At 47.4% G+C, this 25,619-nt stretch overlaps 1 protein-coding gene across 4 annotated transcripts in view; it reads left to right on the top strand.

Annotated features, from left to right (window-relative positions):
* LOC119971624 (proline-rich protein 5-like) overlaps positions 1-3,776 on the top strand; it is a 148,227-nt gene extending 144,451 nt beyond the window's left edge. For all 4 annotated transcript variants that reach the window (XM_038807426.1, XM_038807424.1, XM_038807425.1 and 1 more), the window contains one exon: positions 2,428-3,776. In XM_038807426.1, coding sequence (XP_038663354.1) covers positions 2,428-2,792 — 365 coding nt within the window. In that variant the 3' untranslated portion in view covers positions 2,793-3,776. The remainder of the gene's footprint in view (positions 1-2,427) is intronic.
* Positions 3,777-25,619: the final 21,843 nt, after the last annotated feature.

Below are 25,619 nucleotides of genomic sequence, written 5' to 3'. Positions count from 1 at the left end.
TTCAGTGGTGGATACGTTGGTGTACGGACATCTTTTAAATATGGCGCCTGGATACATAGCACCCAGATATGATGGCAGGCACAAACCATCTTGCCCATCCTGCCACACAACACCGGAAACTCCCAATTGCAAATTAATTAGGCCAGCATTGTGCAATATGACACAATTTCACACCAGCCATTATGGCAGGAAACTCTCCCCGTTCCCATCTCCACCACGGCACCTAGTCCTGGAGTGGAAAAATCATCTATAATGTTTTTCACATCCATCTGCATTCAACTGTCGCTTAATCTAAAGACTCAAATGTGTTATCTTCCAGGCAGCCTGAGAACTTTTGATATTTTCACATGCACGGGCAATTCCCACAGATGGCTTCAAGGTCCTTGGCCGGGATTCTCCCCTACCCGGCGGGGCGGGGGGTCCCGGCGTGATGGTGTGGGTGAACCACTCCGGCGTAGGGCCGCCCCGGTGCGGAGGACTCCGCACCTTTAGGGGCCAAGCCCTCACCTTGAGGGGCTGGGCCCGCGCCGGAGTGGTTCCCGTCCCGCCGGCTGGCGTGGAAGGCCTTTGGCGCCACGCCAGCCGGGGCCGAAGGGGCATCGCCGGCCGGGGGAAGTCCACGCATGCGTCGGGGCGTCAGCAGCTGCAGACGTCATCCCCGCACATGCGCAGGGGAGGGGGTCACTTCCGCCTCCGCCATGGTGAAGACCATGGCGAAGGCGGAAGGAAAATAGTGCCCCCACGGCACAGGCCCGCCCGCCGATCTGTGGGCCCCGATCACGGGCCAGGCCACCGTGGAGGCACCCCCGGGGCCAGATCGGCCCCCCCAGTACCCCAGAGCCCGCTGCACCGCTTGCTCCCGCCAGTAAGGTAGGTGGTTTGATCCACGCCGGCGGGAGAGGGTTGACAGCGGCAGGACTTCGGCCCATCGTGGGCCGGAGAATCACCGGGGGGGGGGGGGGCCTGCCGACCGGCGCGGCGCGATTCCCACCCCCGCTGAATCTCTGGTGGCGGAGAATTCGGGACATGGCAGGGGGATTGACGCCGGCTCCCGGCGATTCTCCGTCGCGGCGGGGGGTCGGAGAATCCCGCCCCTTGTCTTTTTCTGTGTGTTAGCTCTTTTATAAGACTTGATTTAATTTCCCATGGTCCCATTAACTTTACAGCTTTTCTATATCGTGCCCTTTCCCTAAGTTATCCCATTTTACTGCACAACCAAGACAAGATCCCACTAAAATTAGATGTTAGTTTTGTAAAGTTTGATTTTAACAATTAGCAATCTGGTTCGTTACAAAATAATTTTACAGCCCTGTTGTGTGTCGACATTGTGTAGCAGATAGAGCATAGTTTGGAGGTTCTCACAGAAACAGCCACAGTGAATGAAGGGTCTGGCAATAGCGACCATCGCAGTTTTATCAATCTGTGTAAAGATGACTTGAAATACAGAGCAGTCAGATAATGAGATAGAATGTCACAAGCTTAATTTCTGAGATTTCTGATCAAGGACAGTGCAAACAGTGCTCTAAATATCAGCTGCCTTCAGAAATAGAATGGCTGCAGACAGAGACAAGGAAATGGCAGCTTAACCCACCCCTCTGAACAGAGGGCAGTTTCACCCTCAACACCTTTGATTTTATATAAGATAATTATAAAAAAAGGAAACATTTAGGAGCGTGTAATCAGAACTGACTTCCTCTTATTGAAAGAGGACTGTGATATTTTTAAACCAATTTAAGCAGTTTACTTAGATCTATTTCTGTATCTTTTCTAAAATTGGAACGTGGTGCTAGAGTTTCCTCTCTGGGTGCAAACTGTGTGCAAAATCACAGGTTTTAAGGAATTTATTTTCCTCATGTTTCACTCAAGTTCATTTCCACATTGGCGGATTGGTAAAATCTGAAGTGAAGTTACTCAATCAGACAGCATATAGAGACATTTTTTAAAAATTGCTTTGAAAATATTCCCTGACATTTGTAAGAATGGTAGTACGGTGCAGTTTGACCCCTGCATACCCTTTGAGCACAACTTCCCCACTAGAAGCATGGGACACATTTATTGCCCCACCTTGAGTTAATCTTAAACAACTGCGCAGTTTGTTATAGGTCACTTCAGAAGGCAGGTACGAGTGAACCATGTTGGCACAGATTGGAGTCACATATAAACCAAACCAGGCAATTACAGCAGGTCTCCGTCCCTGCAGGTGACTAATGAGTCAGTTGGCTTAATGTAATTATCTTAACTTACCCTCTCACTGATTAACTTTTTATGGATTTTTAAAAAAATTGAAATCAAATTAATCTCTCACTGCTGTCTGTGGAGGAGTTTAAACTTGTGTCTCTGATTTATTAAACCAGGCTTTAGGATTACTAGTCCAGAAAGATAACTGCTGTACCTGCAAAGTACAAATGCCTGTATTTTTCTCTCCAGATCGAAGGTTTGCTGGACCCAGATCAAGAATGGTTGATTTTATGGACAATGAGTGCGAAGTAAATGAGTCTATGCTGACGCCTCTAATCGAGCAAGAAGGCGAGGCCTACTTAGAGAAATGTGGGAGCATCCGACGTCACACGGTGGCCAATGCACCCTCCGAGCTTCAGCTTTTGGCTATGACTTCCATGTTGCACCCTGGGATGGTGGAAGAACCGGACACTGAAGAGAAATGTCTCCTGATGCCATCCAGCCTTAACCACAGACACTATTCCAGTGAACCAAACATCCCTGAACCTCAGTCTGAGGTGATGGTAGTCTCTCTGCAGGAGTCTGCTGACATGAAGTGCACAGCACTTGGCTAGACCCCTCAGTCGTCTTTATGTTTTAGGCACATTAGTTTTCGCAGAAGGGAGTAATCCCTGTGAATCCTGTCTCAGGGCCAAACTGTGAAATGACCCTGAACAAACAAACCTCGTTGAAGCTGGTCATGTGTGTTGGACGTACTGTACTTCTGACCTAAGGCCCTTTTCTGTTATCAACTGAACATATCTCGGATATCGAAACATGTTAGCAGAATGCATGAATGGTCATGTTAAAATGTTGGGACACTGTGGTTCCAGAGACTCTAGTGAATTAAAGTTTAAGAGGGAAGAATGCCAGCAGCAGTAAGTTTGCACTAAAGATCTCTAACGATCGAGACAAGTCCTGAACTTTGAAACCCAAGATTGCACTATCCCTGCAGCATTGTTTAAATACTGGATATCGATTTTGTCCCTCGCGTCCCTCCCCACAAACCAATAGGTTTAGGCAGACTGTTGGCCAGAAATTTCATCACTTCCATTCAACGCCAATCTGCCTTTACTTGACAGAAGTAATTTTCGAACGGGAGTTCCATGTCAATGTGAGCTCCGTAACTTTGGGTGAAGGTTTCGTGTACGCACTGTGTGATGAAATGTGTTGTCTTTCCCATTTTCTCTGCAAACGCATTTTTGATTATTCTTTTACATTGTAGCGCACTGAGGAAATCAGAAGCCGTGTCTGACCATCACAGTCTGTCCTGAGAATGTGCAAGCTCATGGCAATATGTGTTTGTGCTGCGGGGAGAATCAATTCATCAACTCCTGAAAATGAAGGGTACTGGTAACACTGGAATCAATCCTAAACTGCAGGCTCCTTTAAAGTCAGCTCACTTTCTCACAACCATAGTTCTGACATTAGTCGCATTTAACTTTGCACACCTGGACTTGGTTGCTCTGCTCCTGTCTCCCTGCAGAAGCTTTCTTCAAACTTAACCCTGCTGCCTCAGGTTTTCTTTTTCATTTTTACAAATAAATTGTGGATTATTATTGTGAAAATTCATTAATGAGCTGCCTCTGTGAAGAGGTAGAAAAATTCAACTCTCAAAATAGACAGGGTGAGGTTTAGAGTCTGGTTGACGGTTCTGACTCTGTAGCAGTGTGCTTTAAAATAAAAGGCACTGGAGAAACAAGCAACAAGAGCAGTGGCTCAGTCGCATACAGTAAGAGAATTTGGTTCATACACACTCTGCAAACAGGGAGAGGAATCCATTCACAATGCTACACGAAAATTGGCATAGGGCTAAATAGATTTTTGATTGACAAAGGAGTCAAGGGTTGTGACAGGGTCAGACAAGAAGGTGAAGTTAAGGTCACAATCAGATCAGCCATGATTTTATTGAATGGCGGAGAATACTCAATGGGCCGAGTGGCCTATTTCTTCTGTTCTTAGTAAGGAGTCTGAAGAAGTGGTTTGGGAAAATGAGATTCCATTTAATTGGACATGGGCACCAGTAGTGGGTGAGGAAGCAGCCACACCATTGGGACAGGCTCTACCCAACCAGGCTCAGACCTCGGTCCAATTGGAAAGGATATCAAGTGTGGTCACAACAATAACAACAGCAACTTGTATTAATACAGCGCTTTTAATGCAATACCACAAAGGCTGGGCCAGAAATGGTGGGACAATTAAAATAGGGCTATGCACAAGAGGCCGGAATTAAGAACCCAATGATTTGAAACCAGTAAATGAAGGGGATAGTTTTCAATTGGAAAGGTAGCAATCAGAGTAAAAATAATTAACTGGGCGCGAGCCAGCTTCAATGGAGCAAGAACAGAATTGGGCCGCAAACACTGGAACTAAAGGTTGGTGGGGAAACTAGCTGAACAATGGCTACCTTCAAAATGTGGAGATGCCGGCGTTGGACTGGGGTGAGCACAGTAAGAAGTCTTACAACACCAGGTTAAAGTCCAACAGGTTTGTTTCGAACACGAGCTGAAGTATTAATTTAACACTTTGCATCTGTCTTTACTAAAGAGGTAGATGCTATCCAGGCCATGGTGACAGAGAAGGAAATTCTGTTACGAGAAGGGTTCAAAATTGATAAGGAGGAAGTGTTGGGTAGACTGTCGGTACTTAAGCGACAAAACTGATTGGATTGTAACCTCAACTCCGTATTTCCACTTTTTTTTCCTTTTCATAAATTTAGAGTACCCAATTATTTTTTTTTCCAATTACGGGGCAATTTAGCATGGCCAATCCACCTAACCTGCATATCTTTGGGTTGTGGGCGTGAAACCCATGCAGACATGGGAAGAATGTGCAAACTCCTACAGACAGTGACCCTGTGCCGGGTTCGCACCCGGGTCCTCAGTGCCATAGGAAGCAGTGCTAACCACTGCACCACCATATTCCCAGCTACCTGGTAACCTTTCACCCCGTTGTGAATCAAGAATCTAATTGCCTCTGCCAGAAGACTCTGCTTCCATTGCCTTTTCAGGAAGCGAGGTCCAAAAACTCACAACCCTCTGAGTAAAAGAATGCCACCTCATCTCTTTTTTAAATGGGTGACCCCTTATTTTTAAACAGTGACCCCACATCTAGATTCTCCCAAATCCAATCAAGTCATCTCTTAATCTTCTAAACTCCAGCAGATGCAGACCTAGCCTGACCAACTGAGACAACCCACCCATTCCAGTGTTAGTCTCATAAACCTTTTATGAACTGCTTTCAGCACATTTACATCCTTCCTTAAATAAGGAGACACAATACTCCAGAATCTGTCTCATTAGTGCCCTGTATAACTGAAGCATAACCTCTCTACTTTTGTAATTAATTCCCTTCTCAATGAATGATAGCATTTTGTAAACTTTCCTAATTACTTACTGTACCTGTACACTAGTCTTTTGTGATTCATGGCCTAGGACACCCAGATTCCTCTGCATCTCTTGAGCTCTCTAATCTCTCACCATTCAGATAATAAGCTTTTTATTCTTCCTGCCAAAATGTACAATTTCACATTTGCCCACATTATACTCCATTTACCAAAACTTTACCCACTCACTTAACCTGTCTTTATCTCTTTGTAGTCTCCTTAACTCCCCTTCATAATTTACTCTCCTTCCTATCTTTATGTCATCAGTAAACTTGACAACCATCTCTTCATCACTTATATAAATTGTAAAACGTTGTGGTCCCAGCATTGATCCCTGTGGCACACAATAGTGGCTTTTAAAAAATTATTTTACGAGATGTGGGCGTCACTGTCTCGGCCAATATTTATTGTCCATTCCTAATTGCTTTTGAGAAGGTGATGGTGAGCTGTCGTCTTAAACCGTCGATCCACCCACAGTGCTGTTAGGCAGTGGGATCCAGGATTTTGACCCTTTGACAGTAAAAAAACAACAATATAGTTCCACGTCGGGATGGTGTGTGGCTTGGAAGGAATATTGCAGGTGATGATGTTCCCATTCAGCTGATGCCTTTGTCCTGCTAGATGGTGGAGGTTGCAGGTTTAGAAGATACTGACATAGGAGGCTCGGTGAATTGCTTCAGTACATCTTGTAAATGGTACACGCTGAAGCCATTGTATACCAATGGTGGAAGGAGTGATGGTTTAAGTTGGTGGATTGGATGCTGATCAAGCGGGCTGCTTCGTACTAGATGGTGTTGAGCTGTTTGAGTGTTGTTGGTGCTGCAACATCCAAGCTAGTGGAGATTATTCCATCAAACTCCTGACTTGTGCCATGTAGATGGTGAACAGGCTTTGGGGAGTCAGGAGCTGAATTATTCGCAGCAGGAGTAGGAAATTCAGCTCTGCCATTCAACATGATTTTGGTTGATCTTATCTTGGCTTCAACTCCACTTTCATTCCCATTCTCCATAACCCTCCAATCCATTACTAATTAAAAACCCGTCTATCTCCTCCTTAAACTCATTCAATGTCCTAGCATCCACTGCACTCTGGGGTAGTAAATTCCACAGATTCAGGAACCATTGAGAGAAGTCATTTCACCTCATGTAAGCTTTAAATTTGCTCACCCTTGGTCGGGATTCTCCCTTACCCGGCAGGGCGGGGGGCCCCTGCGTCGAGGAGTGGCGTGAACCACTCCGGCATCGGGCCCCCCCAAAGGTGCGATTCCGCACCTTCAGGGGCTAGGCCGACCCCGGAGTGGTTTGCGCTGCGTCGGCCGGCAGAGAAAGGGCTTGGCACCACGCCAACCGGCGCCGAAGGGCCTCCGCCGGCCAGCGCCAGTTGCCGCATGCGCCTGAGCGCCAGCGTCATCCTAGCGCATGCGCAATGGGGATCTCCTCTGCGTCGGCCATCACGGAGGGCCACAGCGGCCGTTGAGGAACAATAGAGTGCCCCCATGGCACAGGCCCGCCCGCGGATCGGTGGGCCCTGATTGCGGGCCAGGCCACCGTTGGGGTGCCTCCCGGGGCCAGATTCCCCCCGCGACACCCCCCCCCCCCTCCCCCAGAGGACCCCGGAGGCCGCCTGCGCCGCCAGTTCCCGCCGGTAAGGACCTACTCTAATTTACGTCGGCGGGACCGGCAAAAGAAAACGGGCGGCCACTCGGCCCATCGCGGGCCTGAGAATCGTCGGGGGAGGAGGACGCCGACAGGCACGGCGCAATTGAAAAACCGAAATTGAAAATCGCTTATTGTCACGAGTAGGCTTCAATGAAGTTCCTGCGAACAGCCCCTAGTCGCCACATTCCGGCGCCTGTTCGGGGAGGCTGTTACGGGAATCGAACAGTGCTGCTGGCCTGTCTTGGTCTGCTTTCAAAGCCAGCGATTTAGCCCGGTGTGCTAAACAGCCCCTGCCCCCGCCAAATTCCCAGCGCCGGAGAATTCGGCAGCCGGCGGGGGCGGGATTCACGCCACCCCCCCCGGCCATTCACCGACCCGGTGGGGGGTCGGAGAATCCCGCCCCTTATCTTTTTTTAAATATATTTTAAATTAGATTTTTCAAGTTTTTACAAGTATCACAACAAAGAACAAAAAGAAAGTAATTAACAATGCAAAACAGGTACAGTACAGAACAAGAATTATTTCAAATATAGGAACAAACAAGTCAGGATAAATTGAGAACAATATACTTAAGAAAAAGGTGCCTCCAGTTTTACTACCGGATCAATCCAATAACAGCAGGTTACTAAAAGAGTAATGGGGAAAGGAGGATAAGGCCATGTAAATACTGAAGAATAACTGTTCAGGCTGTGCACCTTTATGTATTGCACAAACCATTCAGAATAAGGTAGACAAACTGATGGTGCAAATTGAGGTAATAGAGCCATTGCAGAAATAGGGTTACAAGGATATCAAAACTGGGAACTTAATATTCAGGGACATTTGACCTCAGAAAAACAGGAGGGAAGGAAAAGGTGGTGGGGCAGCACTCTTAATAAGAGATTAAATGAAGACAGTTGTGAGAGACAATCTAGATTCAGATGATGTAGAGTCCATTTGGGTGGAAGTCGAAAACAGCAAGGAAAGAAGACATTAGTAGGAGTCGTGTATAGACCCCCAAATAGTAGTCAAGCTAGAGAATACAAGACCAAGGATGTACTTCTGAGGCTGTATAAGGCTCTGGTCAGACCCCATTTGGAGTATTGTGAGCAGTTTTGGGCCCCGGAATAAAGGAAGGATGTGAAGGCCTTGGAAAGGGTGCAGAGGAGGTTCACAAGAATGATCCCTGGAATGAAGAACTTGTCGTATGAAGAATGGCTGAGGACACTGGGTCTGTACTTGTTGGATATTAGAAGGATCAGCGGGGATTTCTTCAGCCAGAGGGTGGTGAATCTGTGGAACTCTTTGCCACAGAAGGCTGTAGAGGCCAAATTACTGAGTGTCTGTAAAACTGAGATAGATAGGTTCTTGATTTCATAGAATTTACAGTGTTGAAGGAGGCCATTCGGCCCATCGAGTCTGCACTGGCCCTAGGAAAGTGCACCTCACATAAGCCCACGCCTCCACTCTATCCCCATAACCCAGTAACCCCACCTAACTTTTTTGGACACTAAGGGCAATTTATCATGGCCAATCCACCCAACCTGCACATCTTTGGACTGTGGGAGGAAACCGGAGCACCCGGCGGAAACCTATGCAGACACTGGGATAACATGCAGACTCTTCACAGACAGTGACCCAAGCCGGGAATCGAACCTGGGACCCTGGAGCTGTGAAGTAACTGTGCTAACCACCGTGCTGCCCTCATTAATAAGGGGATCAGGGGTTATGGGAGAAGGCAGGAGAATGGGGATGGAAAAAATATCAGCCATAATTGAATGGTGGAGCAGACATGATGGGCTGAATGGCCTAATTCTGCTCCAATGTCTTCTGGTCTAATGGAATGGGTATAATGGGAAGCATGTAAAAAGAATAGAGCAATAATTATAGGTGACTTTTGATCTTCATGTTGATTGGGGTCATTGATTTGGAAAGTGTAGCTACGACAACAGATTCATAGAGAGCATTAGGGATAGTTTCCTCGAGCAAGAACTGTGTTTAACTTAAAGGGAATTACAATGAAATGAGGATAGAGTTAGCTAAAGTTGACTAAGTGGATAGATTAGCAGGAAAGACAAACAAGCAGTGGCAGACATTTAAGGAGGTAATTCATTACTCTCAGCAAAAATATAACCCAGTAAGGAGGAAAGATTATAAGAGAGGGATAAACAACCACGGAAGTTAAGGGGAGTATTAAGTTGAAAGAAAAAGCATTTAAGGAGACAAAAGTCACTGATAGCCCCGAAGGCTGGGATAAATTCAGAATCCAGCAAAGGTGGACCAAAAAGATAATAAAGAGAGAGAAAATAAACTATGAAATAAAACTAGTGAGGAATATAAAAACTGACAATAAGAGCTTCTTTAAATATATGAAAAGGAACAGAGCAGTCAAAGTGAACATAGGCACCTCAGAAAATGAATCTGAGGAGATAGTTATGGGGAACAAGGAAATGGCAGAAGAGCTAAACAGATATCTTGCAACAGACAATCAGTCTTTACGGTGGAAGATACTTCGAAAATGCCATTAATACTATTAGACAAACTAAAGGAGCTAAAGACAGGTAACTCCTCTGGCTCTGATGGCTTGCATCCTAGGATCCTAAAATAAGTCGTTACAGAGGTAGTGGACGCATTGGTTGTAATTTTCCAAGAATGCTTGGATTCTGGATAAGTTCTGGAGGATTGGAAAACTGATACCACGATCAAAAAGGAAGGGAGGCAGAAAGCAGATAACTATAGGTCAATTAGCCTAACATTTATTGTTCGAAAAATGATGGAATCAATTATCAAATAAGTGATAGCATCACATTTGGAAAATCCTAATCTAATCAAGCAGGGTCAGCATGGCTTCATGAGAAGGAAATCATGGCCAGGATTCTCCGAGGCTCCACGCCGAAATCAAGCTCGACGCGGGGGCGGAGAATGGGGGGGGGGGGGGGGGGGGTGGTGTCAGACCGGCAATCGGGTCCGACGCCTTCCTGCCATTCTCCATGGACCGGAGAATCACCGCCAGTCTCGCGATCGATGCGGCAGCGGTTGGGGCCATTGAAAAAGTTCCCTGCGGTGATTCTCCGCCAGCAGCTGGCCGAATACCCGCCGGCGTGGTTCTAACATGCTTCCAGCGGGCGGGCACTCAGAGTGGCGGCTGCCGCGGCCGCCCTGGTATGGGGTGGGGGGATCCATCACCGGGGGAGGACGGCCAGGGTTCCGATTGGAGGCCACCAATCAGCGGCCGCGCGCGATCTGGGAGGGCCCTATTTTGTGGGGGTCCGCCATGTTGCGTGGGGGGCCGCCGCCATAGGTGGTCGTGAATAGGCTGGAAGTGTAGGGCCCCGTATTGGCAGCCAGAGCTGTGCGGAGCACTCCAGCGTCCTGCTGGCCCCCTTCAGGTAAGTGAATAGCTGGGCCAAGGGGCCCGTTGACGCCGACATGCAATGCTCCAGTGTTTACGTTGGCGTCAACAATTAGCCGCTGTTTCGGAGAATCCCGGCCCATGTCTGACTAACTGATTTGTTTTTCGAGGAAGTCTCAATCAGAGTGGATAGAGGGGAGCCAGTAGATGTTTTATGTTTGGACTTCCAGAAGGTATTTGACATGATACCTCACAAAAGGTTAGATAAGAGAACCCATGGTGTTGGAGGTAGTATCTTTGCATGAATATGGAATTGGCTGATAGGAGGGAAACAGCTACTGGGGATTAGGGGCTCTTTTTCAGGTCAGTAACCTGTACCCAGCATTCCACAGGGATCAGTGCTAGGATCGCAACTGTATACAATATATATTAATGACTTGGAGGAAGGAAGCAAATATACTGTAGCCAATTTTGCAGACGAACAAAAATAGGTGGAAAGACAAGTTGCGAGAGGGATACAGTTTGCAAAGAGATATTGAGAGGTTAAGTAAGTGGGTAAAAGGTTGGGAAATGGAGTATAATGTGGGGAAAAGTGAAGTTTATTTTGGATGGGATAAAAGAACTAAGTGTTATTTAAATGCAGAAAAACAGCAGAAAGCTGCAACACAAAGGAACTCGGGGTTCTTGTGCACAAAACAGAGAAAGCTAATACATGCTGGGAACGCAAATCCAGAAGCGATTCACAATTCCTTGCCATGCAAATTTATGCATAGCAGGGATTGCAAGGGACTCCCTTGCGAATCCCACTATCAGGCCGCCATTTTGAGTGGACCATTGGAATCTCTTCCAAGGCAGGTGGGACCTGTACAAGGACGGGTTGCATCACAGGGGGGGTGGGAATCAAAGCGTTAGCTTAGAAGGTGTAATAGCTGAAGGGGAAATAGAGAACAAAACTAAGAGAACAACATCACCCTCAGGTAGAGCAAAAAAGGTGACAAGTGTGAGAAGGGAGGTGGTCAATGCAGGACTGAGTGTGTTGTACCTAAATGCGCGCAGTATACGGAACAAGGTAAATGAGCTTTTAGCGCACATTGAAATTGGCCGTTATGTTGTGGGCATCACAGAGACGTGGCTGCTAGGGGATCAGGGCTGGGATCTAAATATACAAGGATATGTGTCCTATCGAAAGGACAGACAGTAGGGCAGAGAAGGTGGGGTTGCATTGTTTTTAAGGAATGAAGTTAAGTCGATAGCAAGAAGTGATATAGGAGCAAAAGGCACAGAATCTCTTTGGGTAGAATTGAGGAATCGCAAACGTAAAAAGACCCTGATGCGAGTTATGTACAGATGTAGTAGTAGTCAGGATGTGGGGCATGAAATAAATCAGGAGATAGAAAAGGAATGTAAAAAAGGCAATATTACAATAATCATGGGGACTTCAATATACAGGTGGACTGGGAAAATCAGGTTGGTAGTGGATCCCAAGAAAAGGAATTTGTGGAATGTCTAAGGGATGGTTTTTTGGAGCAGCTTGTGATAGCCTACTAGGGAACAGGCAATTGTGGAATGGTAATGAGGCAGACTTGATTAGGGACCTTAAGGTGAAGGAACCCTCAGGAAGCAGTGACCACAATATGTTAGAATTTACCCTGCAGTTTGAGAGGGAGAAGCTGGAATCAGATGTAATGGTATTACAATTAAATAAGGGTAACTACAAAGACATGAGGGAGGAGCTGGCCAGAGTTGATTGGAAAAGGAGCCCAGCAGGGAGGACAGTGGCCATCACTAAGGGAAGCAATGGCAGGAGTTTTTGGGGCTTATTCAGGAGGCAGAATTCATCTCAAGGAGGAGGAAACATGTTAAGGGGAGGACAAGGCTGACAAAGGAAGTCAAGGACAGCATAAAAGCAAAAGAAAAAGCATACAAAGTGGCAAGGATTACTGGGAAGCCAGAGGATTGGGAATCCTTTAAAAGCGATCAGAGGACAACTAAAAAACCAATAAGGGGAGAGAAGTTGAAATATGAGTGCAAGCTAGCTAGTAATATAAAAGAAGATAGGAAGAATTTTTTTCAATATATAAAAAGTAAGAGAGAGGCTAATATAGACATTGGACCATTAGAAAATGTGGCTGGAGAGGTAATAATAGGAAACAAAGAAATGGCAGAGGAACTGAATAGTTACTTTGCATCAGTCTTCATGGTGGCAGACACCAGTGGGATGCCAGAGCTCCAGGAGAATCAGGGGGCAGAGGTGAGTGCCGTGGCCATCACTAAGGGAAGGTTCTGGGAAAACTGAAAGGTCTGAGGTGTATAAATCACCTGGCCGGATGGACTACACCCCATGGTTCTAAAAGAGATAGCTGAGGAAATTTTAGAGGCATTGGTGGTGATCTTTCAGGAATCACTGGAGGCAGGAAGGGTCCCAGAGGACTGGAAAGTGGCTAATGCAATACCGCTGTTTAAGAAGGGAGGGAGGCAGAAGACGGGAAATTATAGGCCTATTAGCCTGACTTCAGTTATTGGTAAGATTTTAGAGTCCACTATTAAAGATGCGATCGCTGAGTACTTGAAAGTGCATGATAAAATAGGACTGAGTCAGCACGGCTTCGTCAAGGGGAGGTCATGTCTGACAAATCTGTTAGAGTTCTTTGAGGAGGTAACAAGGAAGTTAGACAAAGGAGAACCAGTGGACAGGATTTATTTAGATTTGCAGAAGGCCTTCGACAAGGTGTCGCACAGGAGACTGTTAAATAAATTAAGAGCCCATGTGTTAAGGGTAAGATCCTGGCATGAATAGAGGATTGGCTGACTGGCAGAAGTCAGAGAGTGGGAATAAAGCGGTCTTTTTCAGAATGGCAGCTGGTGACTAGTGGTGTGCCTCAGGGGCCAATGTTGAGACTGCAAATTTTCACAAAAGACATTAATGATCTGGAAGAAGGGACTAAGGCACTGTTGCTAAGTTTGCAGATGATACAAATGTCTGTAGAGACACAGGTAGCATTGAGGAAGCAGGGGGCTGCAGAAGGACTTGGACAGGCTAGGAGTGGGGCAAAGAAGTGGCAGATGGAATATAATGTGGAAAAGTGTGAGATTATGCACTTTGGAAGGAGGAATGGAGGCACAGACTATTTTCTAAATGGGAAATGCTTGGGGAATCAGAAGCACAAAGGGACTTGGGAGGCCTTGTCCACAATTCTCTTAAGGTTAACGTGCAGGTTCAGTCGGCAGTTAGGGAGGCAAATGCAATGTTAGCATTCATGTCGAGGGGCTAGAATACAAGACCAGGGATGTACTTCTGAGGCTGTATAAGGCTTTGTTCAGACCCCATTTGGAGTATTGTGAGCAGTTTTGGGCCCCGTATCTAAGGAAGGATGTGCTGGCCTTGGAAAGGGTCCAGAGGAGGTTTACAAGAATGGTTCAAAGAACAAAGAACAAAGAAAAATTACAGCACAGGAACAGGCCCTTCGGCCCTCCAAGCCTGCGCCGATCCAGATCCTCTATCTAAAACTGTCACCTATTTTCGAAGGATCTGTATCCCTCTGCTCCCTGTCCATTCATGTATCTGTCTAGATACATCTTAAATGACGCGATTGTGCCCGCCTCTACCACCTTGGTAATGAGTTCCAGACACCCACCACCCTCTGCGTAAAGAACTTTCCACCTTTATCTCCCTGAAACTTTTCCCCTCTCACCTTGAACTCGTGACCCTTAGTAATTGAGTCCCCCACTCTGGGAAGAAGCTTCTTCCTATCCACCCTGTCTATACCTCTCATGATTTTGTAGACCTCAATGAGGTCCCCCCTCAACCTCCGTCTTTCTAATGAAAATAATCCTAATCTACTCAACCTCTCTTCATAGCTAGTGCCCTCCATACCAGGCAACATCCTGGTGAACCTCCTCTTCACCTTCTCCAAAGCATCCACATCCTTTGGTAATGTGGCGACCAAAACTGTATGCAGTATTCCAAATGTGGCCGAACCAAAGTCTTATGCAACTGTAACATGACCTGCCAACTCTTGTACTCAATACCCCTTCCGATGAAGGAAAGATGCTGTATGCCTTCTTGACCACTCTATCGACCTGCACAGCCACCTTCAGGGTACAGTGGACCTGAACACCGAGATCTCTCTGTACATCAATTTTCCCCAGGGCTTTTTCATTTACCGTATAGTCTGCTCTTGTATTGGATCTTCCAAAATGCATCACCTCGCATTTTCCCGGATTGAACTCCATCTGCCATTTCTCCGCCCAACTCTCCAATTTATCTATATTCTGCTGTATTATCTGACGGCCCCCTTCACTATCTGCTACTCCACCAATCTTAGTGTCATCTGCAAACTTCCTAATCAGACCACCCACACCTTCCTCCAGATCATTTATGTATATCACAAACAACAGTGGTCCCAGCACGGATCCCTGTGGAACACCACTGGTCACAGTTCTCCATTTTGAGAAACTCCCTTCCACTACTACTCTCTGTCTCCTGTTGCCCAGCCAGTTCTTTATCCATCAAACTACTACAACCTGGACCCCACTTTCTCCATCAGCCGACCATGGGGAACCTTATCAAATGCCTTACTGAAGTCCATGTATATGACATCTACAGCCCTTCCCTCATCAATCAACTTTGTCACTTCCTCAAAGAATTCTATTAAGTTGGTAAGACATGACCTTCCCTGCACAAAACCATGTTGCCCATCACTGATAAACCCATTTTCTTCCAAATGAGAATAGATCCTATCCCTCAGTATCTTCTCCAGCAGCTTCCCTACCACTGATGTCAGGCTCACCGTTCTATAATTACCTGGATTATCCCTGCTACCCTTCTTAAACAAGGGGATAACATTAGCAATTCTCCAGTCCTCCGGTTCCTCGCCTGTGTTCAAGGATGCTGCAAAGATATCTGTTAAGGCCCCAGCTATTTCCTCTCTCACTTCCCTCAGTAACCTGGGATAGATCCCATCCGGACCTGGGGACTTGTCCACCTTAATGCCTTTTAGAATACCCAACACATCCTCCCTCCTTATGCCAACTTGACCTAGAGTAATCAAACATCTATCCCTAACCTCAACATCCGTCATGTCCCTCTCCTCGGTGAATACCGATGCAAAGTACTCGTTAAGCATCCCACCCATTTTCTTTGACTCACGCATAACTTTCTTCCTTTGTACTTGAGTGGGCCAACCCTTTCTCTAGTTACCCTCTTGCTCTTTATATATGAATAAAAGGCTTTGGGATTTTCCTTAACCCTGTTTGCTAAAGATATTTCATGACCCTTTTAGCCCTCTTGATTCCTTGTTTCAGATTGGTCCTACATTCCCGATATTCTTCCAAAGCTTTGTCTGTCTTCAATTGCTTAGACCTTATGTATGCTTCCTTTTTCCTCTTAGCTCATCTCACAATTTCACCTGTCATCCATGGTTCCCTAATCTTGCCATTTCTATCCCTCATTTTCAACCTCTCTTTAAAAGCCTCCCACATATCAAATGTGGATTTACCTTCAAACAGCTGCTCCCAATCCACATTTCCCAGCTCCTGCCGAATTTTGGTATAGATGGCCTTCCCCCAATTTAGCACTCTTCCTTTAGGATCACTCTTGTCTCTGTCCATGAGTATTCTAAAACTTACGGAATTGTGATCACTATTCCCAAAGTAATCACCTACTGAAACTTCAACCACCTGGCTGGGCTCATTCCCCAACACCAGGTCCAGTATGGCCCCTTCCCGAGTTGGACTATTTACATACTGCTCTAGAAAACCATCCTCGATGCTCCTTACAAATTCTGCTCCATCTAGACCTCTAACACTAAGTGTATCTCAGTCAATGTTGGGAAAATTAAAATCTCCTATCACCACCACCCTGTTGCTCCTACATCTTTCCATAATCTGTTTACATATTTGTACCTCTATCTCACACTCGCTGTTGGGAGGTCTGTAGTACAGTCCCAACATTATTACCGCATCCTTCCTATTTCTGAGCTCTGCCCATATCGCCTCACTGCTCGAGTCCTCCATAGTGCCCTCCTTCAGCACAGCTGTGATATCCTCTCTGACCAGTAATGCAACTCCTCCACCCCTTCTACCTCCCTCTCTATCCCGCCTGAAGCATCAATATCCTGGGATATTTAGTTGCCAATCATGCCCTTCCCTCAACCAAGTCTCAGTAATAGCAATAACATCATACTGCCAGGTACTAATCCAAACCCTAAGTTCATCTGCCTTACCTACTACACTTCTTGCATTAAAACAAATGCACCTCAGACCACCAGTCCCTTTGCGTTCATCATTTGCTCCCTGCCTACTCTTCTCCTTAGTCACGCTGACTTCATGATCTAGTTCCTTACAGGCTTCAGTTACTACCTCCTTACTGTCCACTAACCTCCTCATTTGGTTCCCATCCCCCTGCCACATTAGTTTAAACCCTCCCCAACAGCGTTAGCAAAAGCACACCCCAGGACATTGGTTCCAGTCCGGCCCAGGTGTAGACCGTCCAATTTGTACTAGTCCCACCTCCCCCAGAACCGGTCCCAATGTCCCAAAAATCTGAAACCCTCCCTCCTGCACCATCTCTCAAGCAATGCATTCATCCTGCCTATTCTTTCATTTCTACTCTGACTACCACGTGGCACTGGTAGCAATCCTGAGATTACTACCTCTGAGGTCCGACTTTTTAACTTGGCACCTAACTCCCTAAATTCTGCTTGTAGGACCTCATCCTGTTTTTTTACCTATATCATTAGTGCCTATATGCACCACGACAACTGGCTGTTCATCCTCCCCCTTCAGAATGTTCTGCAGCCTATCTGAGACATCCCTGACCCGTGCACCTGGGAGGCAACTTACCATTCGGGAGTCTCGTTTTCAACCACAGAAACGCCTATCTACTCCCCTTACAATTGAATCCCCTATGACTATAGCCCTGCCAGTCTTTTTCCCGCCCTGCTGTGCAGCAGAGCCAGCCACGGTGCCATTAACCTGGCTACTGCTGGCTTCCCCTGGTGAGCCATCTCCCCCAACAGTATCCAAAATGGTATACCTGGCTTGGAGGGAGATGACCACAGGGGACACCTGCACTGCCTTCCTGCTTTTTCTCTGTCTTTTGGTCACTAATCTGCGGTGTGACCAATTCACTAAACGTGCTATCCACGACATCCTCAGCATCGCGGATGCTCCAAAGTGAGTCCATCCACAGCTCCAGAGCCATCATGCGGTCTAACAAGAGCTGCAGCTGGACACAGCTCCCGCACGTGAAGGATTCAGGGGCATCAGCCACGTCCCTGAGCTCCCACATTGAGCAAGAGGAACATAACACAGGTCTGAGATCTCCTGCATTTTTAATCTTAAGATTAACTTAGTCCAACTATAATATCAAATAATAGATAAACGAAAAAGGAAAAAAAAAGAAAAATTGTTACCAACCACACAATAAATAGAAATAGAAAAACCTTACCTTATCAACACACCACAGTCTTTTTTTTGGTTAGAGGAGGGCGGGTGGGAGACACTACTCGTGTAGTGTCTCTGGTTTAGCCGCTGCCCAAATACATCAGTTCACTCACCTTCCCAGAGCGCAATTCGGCCGCTCCCACTCAGCTCCTCCCTCTCACCGCTCCTGTTAAGGTAAGCTTTTAAAAAGGGAAACTTACCGTCCCGACATCCCCCTGGTTACTGCTCTCGCTGCTACTGCTGAAAAACTGAAGGCCGCTTCTCCTGTAAGGTAAGTTTTTTAAATGGGAAACTTACCATCCCAACAGCCCCCTGGTTACTGCTCTCACTGCTACTGCTGAAAAACTTCATTCCTGGAATGAAGAGCTTGTCGTATGAGGAATGGTCGAGGACTCTCGATCTGTACTCGTTGGTGTTTAGAAGGATGAGGGGGGATCTTATTGAAACTTACAGGATACGGCGAGGCCTGGAGAGAGTGGACGTGGAGAGGATGTTTCTACTAGTGGGAAAAACTAGAATCAGAGGACACAATCTGAGACTAAAGGGAGGATCCTTCAAAACAGAGATAAGGAGGAATTTCTTCAGCCAGAGTGTAATGAATCTGTGGAACTCTTTGCCGCAGAAGGCTGTGGAGGCCAAATCGCTGAGTAGGTTGTTGATTAATAAGGGGATCAGGGGTTATGGGGAGAATGCAGAAGAATGGGGATGAGAAAAATATCAGTCATGATTTAATGGCGGAGCAGACCCGATGGGCCGAGTGGCCTAATTCTGCTCCTTGGTCTTATGAATGGGATGATAGTGATTTTTGGTGGCTGGGTTCCCCCCCACGCAGCACAATTCCACACACCCCCACCATAGGATTTTCTGAGTCACCCCTCCTGATGAGGGTGACCTGACTGCTCCCCCACCAAAGCCCCCACCAGAGACCCCATAAGAGAGACGCTCACCATAGACCCCCACCAGAGACTCCCCCCCAATTACAGAGAGCTCCACCAGAGGCCCCCCCAATTACAGAGATCTCCACCAGAGACCCCCAAATTACAGAGATCTCCACCAGAGACCCCCCAATTACAGAGATCTCCACCAGAGACCCCCAAATTACAGAGACCCCCATCAGAGAACCCCCCCCCCCCCCATAAGAGGGACACCTGCCTGGAAGTCACCTATAAGCGAGACCTCTGCCTGGAATCTAGACAGCAGACAAACTGACACTGTGAAAAAATTACTGCTCAGCCTGTCATTCCTATCTATGTGAAATTGATTTTACTAGGATTTAATTGACAGCTTTCACAAACACCCAGCTTTCTGGATTGTTTAATTTATGTCCCTTCATTTTGCATGATCTCAAGTAGTCAGCTGTGAAACTAACCTTCACTACAATGTTTCTAAACATCAAGTTTTGATTTGACAGCTCCTGGACCACATCAAAAACAGTTTAGGGGTGTCAGAGAAAAAGAGGAAGTGAGAGTACTTAACTGCCTTTGCTGTGGTCATTCATAGGGCCCTATGGTGGGGTCTCTGTAATTGAGTGGATCTCTGGTGGGGGTGCCAGTAATTGATGGTTTCTGATTGGGCTCTCTTTTATATGGGGAGGCAGTGAGCTGGATTTGCATTGTGGGGGGAGGTCCACCGCAAGATCCACTGTGTTAGGGCCGCGCCTGTAAATACCTGCACCAATCTTCACCCAGGTGAATCCCAGACTGGAGAATCATGCAGGCTTGGAGAATATAGTGCGCAAGACCATTAATAATTGACCATATGCATTCTCCCACTGGCGAGAGGCATAAACCTCAATGCCACCACCAGGGGGGGACAGGAGCATCAGGGTGCCAATCCAGTTATCTGACTGACGCTAGATTCTCTGCCACATCTGGAACTCTGCAACTGGTGGCGGGTGATGGAGAATCCAGCCCATTATTTAATTGGAGGTTCATTAGGATGATCCCTGGTACGGAGGCATTTTCTTATGAGCAAAGGTTAAACAGATAGGGACTCTACTCATTGGAATTTAGAAGGAGAAGTGACCTTATTGAAACGTACAGGGTTTTTGAGGACATGACAGGGTAAATGCTGAGAGGATATTTCCCCTTATGGGAGAGTTTAGAACCAGGGGGCATAGTCTCAGAAAAAAAGGGGTCCAATTTAAGACTGAGACTAGGAGGAATTTCTTCCCTCAGAGGGTTGTGAGTCTTTGGAACTCCTTGCGACAGACAGATGTGGGCCAGAGCCCTTGTGTATATTTAAGCCTGAGAATGCTAGTTTCTTGATCAGCAAGGGAATCAAGGGTTATGGGGAAAAGGGCAGAAACGTGGAATGTCAGATCAGCCATGATCCTACTGAATGGCGGAGCAGGCTCGAGAGGCCAAAAGGCCTACTCCTGTTCCTATTTCCTATGGTCTTATCAAGACTTAAAATATGACTCCCACTTTCCATGAACAAGTCAGACAAAATAGAGCCAATAAATTTAAGATGGGGTCCCATACTCTACAGAATACATCAGAATTAGAATGGATCACATGTCAGGAATTCCATAGAAATACATTCCATAACTAATTTATGCCAATTCTGAATTAAAAAATATTTGTCACTAATCCATGAGCATAGGATATCTTTACGACCTGCAAAAGTCAGGATATTGTACACTAGTATCAGTAATTCTCCCATCTGGAATACCCAGAATTAGGAACAAATCTAGGCTCTGTCAAAGATCTTCTCCAGCTCTCTGGCTATACCAGAGCAACAGGATTGAATCTTTTTTTTAAAAAAAAAGATAATTTATTGAAGGTATATCCAAAACATATAGAGAATACAAAAACAGGAACAGTCCATAAAACTGAACAACAACAAACACCCCGTAACATATTAACAATACATATAGAACTATAACAATACAGCAGGAACCCCCTGTATAAGTATGATGCCAACACCCTCAACAATAAAAAAGGGAGAAAAGCTTTTTATTTATTCATTAATAAAACAAAATAACGTAACCCCCCACCCCTTAACAGTCAAAAATTACAATTCCACCCCCACCCCTTGAAAAAGTCAATAAGCAGCTTCCACCTCACGGAGAACCCCTCATCCAAACCTCTAATGGCGAACTTGATTCTCTCCAAATGAAGCCACTCGGCAAGGTCCCTTACCCATGACCCAGTGCTTGCCGGTTCTGCGGCCCACCAATTAAACAAAATTTTCCTTTGAGCTAGTAAGGAGGAAAAAGCTATGGCATCGGCCATCTTTCCCACCATGACACCAGGATCCTCAAACACACCAAAGATAGCTACCCATGGAGAAGGCGTGACCACCACTCCACCACCTGAGACAATACATCCGTAATACCCTTCCAAACCTCACTAGTTTTGGACAGTACATGTGAACATGGTTCATATGGGTTCCAGCACATTGTGCACATTGATCAGCCACTTTGGGAAGAAACGGTTCAGTCTAGCCAGAGACATATGTGTTCTGTGCAGATCCTTAAGCTGAATAAGACGGAACCTAGCACACAGCGAGGATGCATTAACCCTACCAAATACTTCCTCCCAGGATCAGCCCCGCACTGCGCCTCGCAAATCCTCCTCCCATTTCTGCTGCAACGTCACCATTGAGACTTCCTCCCTCCTGGCCAACTAGGTATACACATTGGAGATCTTACCCTCCCCAATCTCATCATCCGAGAGGAGCCTGTCCTGTAGACCAAGGGCGGCAACATTGGGAACTAACCCAACTCTTTATTTAAAAAGGCCCTTACCTGGAGGTACCTAAACTCATTACCGCTGGGTATTTGATAGGCCTCCATCAGCTCAGTTAGGTCTGCAAACATCCCACCCAAAAACAGGTCCTCAAAGCATATGATCCCCCGGCGGTCCCATTCCTTAAACCTGGCATCCAAGCTCGCTGGGATGAATCTGTGGTTACTGCTAATCAGTGCCTTCCTGTACATGCCCTCCAAGCCAAAATGTAGCTGGCGCTGGTTCCAAACCCTCAGAGTGGAAACCACCACTGGGTTTGAGGACTACCTACCCGGCGAAAAAGGAAGGGGAGCTAAAACCGATGGCTTTAAGGAAGCCCCTCTACACGAGGCCTACACTGTGCACCACACAACCCCTGTTCCAACAACCATCTTCGGACCATAACAATATTAGCAGCCCAATAGTAACATTGAAAATTGGGACGGGCCAGGCCATCCCCTTGTCTACTCCGCTCCAGACTAACTCTTTTAATACAGGGACCCCTCCCCATCCACATAAAAACCAGGACAAGCCTATTAATCTTTCTGAAAAAGGATTTGGGCAGAAAGATTGGGAGATTCTGAAATGCAAAATGAAACCTCGGCAGGATCAACATCTTAATAGTCTGAGCTCTACCGGACAGAGGGAAAGGCAAACTGTCCCACCACTTAAACTCCTCTTTCATCCCCTTTACTAAGCATCTCAGATTGAGTTTGTGAAACTGGGTCCAATCCCGCACTACCCGAATCCCCAAAATAGCGGAAGCTCTCTCTAGCCAGGCGAAACGGGAGCCCACTCAAACACTCCTCCCGTCCTCCTGAGCCACTCAAACACCCCTCCCGCCCTCCGCAGCCAATCAAACACCCCTCCCGCCCTCCGCAGCCAATCAAGAACTTCTCACTTTTTGCCATATTAGGTTTGTATCCAGAGAAGGAGCTGAATTCAGTCGAAATCCCAGGATCTTATCAATCAACTCTAAGGGGTTGGAAACAAGCAGTAGGAGGTCACCCGCTTATAAAGAAAGCTGCTGTTCCACCCCCCCAGCTTAATACCTTCCACTCTCCAGACATCCGAAGAACCATTGCCAAAGGCTCGATCACTAGGACGAATAACAAAGGAGAGAGTGGGCACCTCTGCCTCGGCCCATGCTGCAGAGTAAAATACTCAGAATTAACCCCGTTAGTAGAGCTACTTGCCTCCGGGGCTGTATGCAACAGTTTAACCCAATCCACAAATCCTTGTCCGAAATCAAAGCGTCAAATCGGTACTCCCATTCCACTTGGTCGAATGTTTTTTCATCATCCATTGACAGCACAAACTCCACCTCATTTTCTCCAGCAGACATCATGATGCCTCATTTTCCATTTGCTCCATTAATGGACCCAGCAACATACCAAAACGTTTATAAGATTTGGCTGGGAATCCTTCTGGTCCCGGGGCCTTCCCTGACTGCATCAAATTCACACATTCCAGCAGCTCCCGCAGACCTACTGGCGCCCCAATCCTTGCGCCCTAACCAAACCGCCCTCGGAAACTCCAGCGCATCTAGGAATCTACGTCTCAGTTCGTCCCCCGGTGGCAGTTCCGATTGGTATAGCCTTCGATAGAAGGATGCAAAGATTTTATTAATCCCTGCTGGGTCTGTGACCACCTCTCCCCCCTTACTCCTAAGTCTACCTATTACCCTAGCAGCCATCTGCTTCCTTAGTTGATGGGCGAGCATCCTACCAGACTTCTCCCCATGTTCGTACATAAACGCCCTGGCTCTGCACAGCTGTCTCACTGCCTCCTCTGAGGTGACCAAATTAAACTCCAGCTGGAGCCTCTGACACTCTCTCAACTGTGCTTCATTTTGTGATTCCAGGTAACTGTGATCAACTGCAAAGATCCCCTCCACCAGTCTCGATTGTTCTTCTTGCTCCGCCCTTAGCCTATGCGCCCGGATTGAAATGAGTTCTCCCCTAACCACAGCCTTCAGTGCCTCCCACAACACCCCGGCGGAGACCTCACCAGTGTCATTCTGATCCATACAATTACAAATGACCCCTTCCAACCTCTCACATAATCCCTTATCCGCACGGAGACCAACGTCCAATCTCCACTGGAGTCTATAAAGTGGATGGTTTTCTCGCCGCAGGTCCACTCAGTGCGGGGCATGGTCAGACACTATGATCGCCGAGTACGCTGTCCCTGCAAGTTTAGGAATTAGCGACTTGTCTTAAACAAAAAAATCTATTCAAGAATAACACTTATCTATGAACGTGTGAAAAGAAGGCAAACTCCCTCACATTAGGCTTCCCAAAGTGCCATAGATCTACGCCCCCCAAGAGCTGCATGAATTTCAACAGCTCCCCAGCCATCGCCAACATCCTCCCAGAATCGGACAAGGGAAAGATATTGAGATGGGCAAGGCAGACGAGTAGATGCAACTGGGAGGGGAGTGAGCTGAGGGTATACCAGGACCTAGGGGCGGACCTGGCGAAGAGGAGAGTCAGGTTCAAACAGGCGAAGGCTGCCCTCTTGAAAAGGGGGTGAAGTTTCGGGGGGGGAGGAGTATGAGCTGCCCAGCAGGAACGGGTTCCAGTACTTACAGGTGCAAAACTATGTGAGGAAACACGAGCCATCCTTTCCCAGCCTGCTATTCACCATTGGATGCCCTTCCTGTCTCCTTTGCTTCATTGAAGGCCCTTACCAACAGCGGTCCCAACACCCCCGAGAACTTTATATAAAATTCCACTGGGTACCTGGTTGCATCACCTCCAACCCCTCTACCACTTCTACAAGCCCAATTGGAACTCCCAAGCCATCCACCAGCTACTCATCAACCTTCGGGAACTCCAACCCTCCCGGAAACCTCCTCATCCCCTCTTCCCCGGCAAGAGGCTCTGACTTATACAATTTGCTATAAAACCCCCTAAACACCCCATTCACTCCTGCCGGGTCCAAGACCATGTTTCCTTCTGTGTCCTTCACTTTCCCAATCTCTCTCATCGCCTCCTGCTTCCTCAACTGGTGCGCTAACATCCTGCTCGCTTTGTCCCCATACTCATATACCGTCCTTCTCACCCTTCGCAACTGCCCTACTGCCTTACCCATGGTTAACAACCCAAATTCCATTTGCAGCCTCTGGCGTTCCTTTAACAGCCCTTCCTTTGGGGCCTCTGCATAACTCCTGTCCACCTGCATGATTTCCTCCACTAGCCTTTCTATCTCCACCTGCTCCGCCTTTTCCCGGTGAGCCCAAATAAAAATAAATTCCCCCGACCACTGCTTTTCGTGCCTCCCAAACCATATCTGCCAAAACCTCCCCCTGTATCATCAATCTCCACATATTCCCAGATGGTCTTCCTCGCCCACTCACACAGCTCTCCCACCGCCGGCCTTCCTCGCCCACTCACACAGCTCTCCCACCCCCGGGATGGCCTTCCTCGCCCACTCACACAGCTCTCCCCCCCCCCCCCCGGGATGGCCTTCCTCGCCCACTCACACAGCTCTCCCACCCCCGGGATGGCCTTCCTCGCCCACTCACACAGCTCTCCCACCCCCGGGATGGCCTTCCTCGCCCACTCACACAGCTCTCCCACCCCCGGGATGGCCTTCCTCGCCCACTCACACAGCTCTCCCACCCCCGGGATGGCCTTCCTCGCCCACTCACACAGCTCTCCCACCCCCGGGATGGCCTTCCTCGCCCACTCACACAGCTCTCCCACCCCCGGGATGGCCTTCCTCGCCCACTCACACAGCTCTCCCACCCCCGGGATGGCCTTCCTCGCCCACTCACACAGCTCTCCCACCCCCGGGATGGCCTTCCTCGCCCACTCACACAGCTCTCCCACCCCCGGGATGGCCTT

The sequence above is a fragment of the Scyliorhinus canicula genome, chromosome 9 (assembly GCF_902713615.1).
Source record: "Scyliorhinus canicula chromosome 9, sScyCan1.1, whole genome shotgun sequence".
Taxonomy (NCBI): domain Eukaryota; kingdom Metazoa; phylum Chordata; class Chondrichthyes; order Carcharhiniformes; family Scyliorhinidae; genus Scyliorhinus; species Scyliorhinus canicula.
This window is presented reverse-complemented; position numbering and strand designations above follow the sequence as displayed.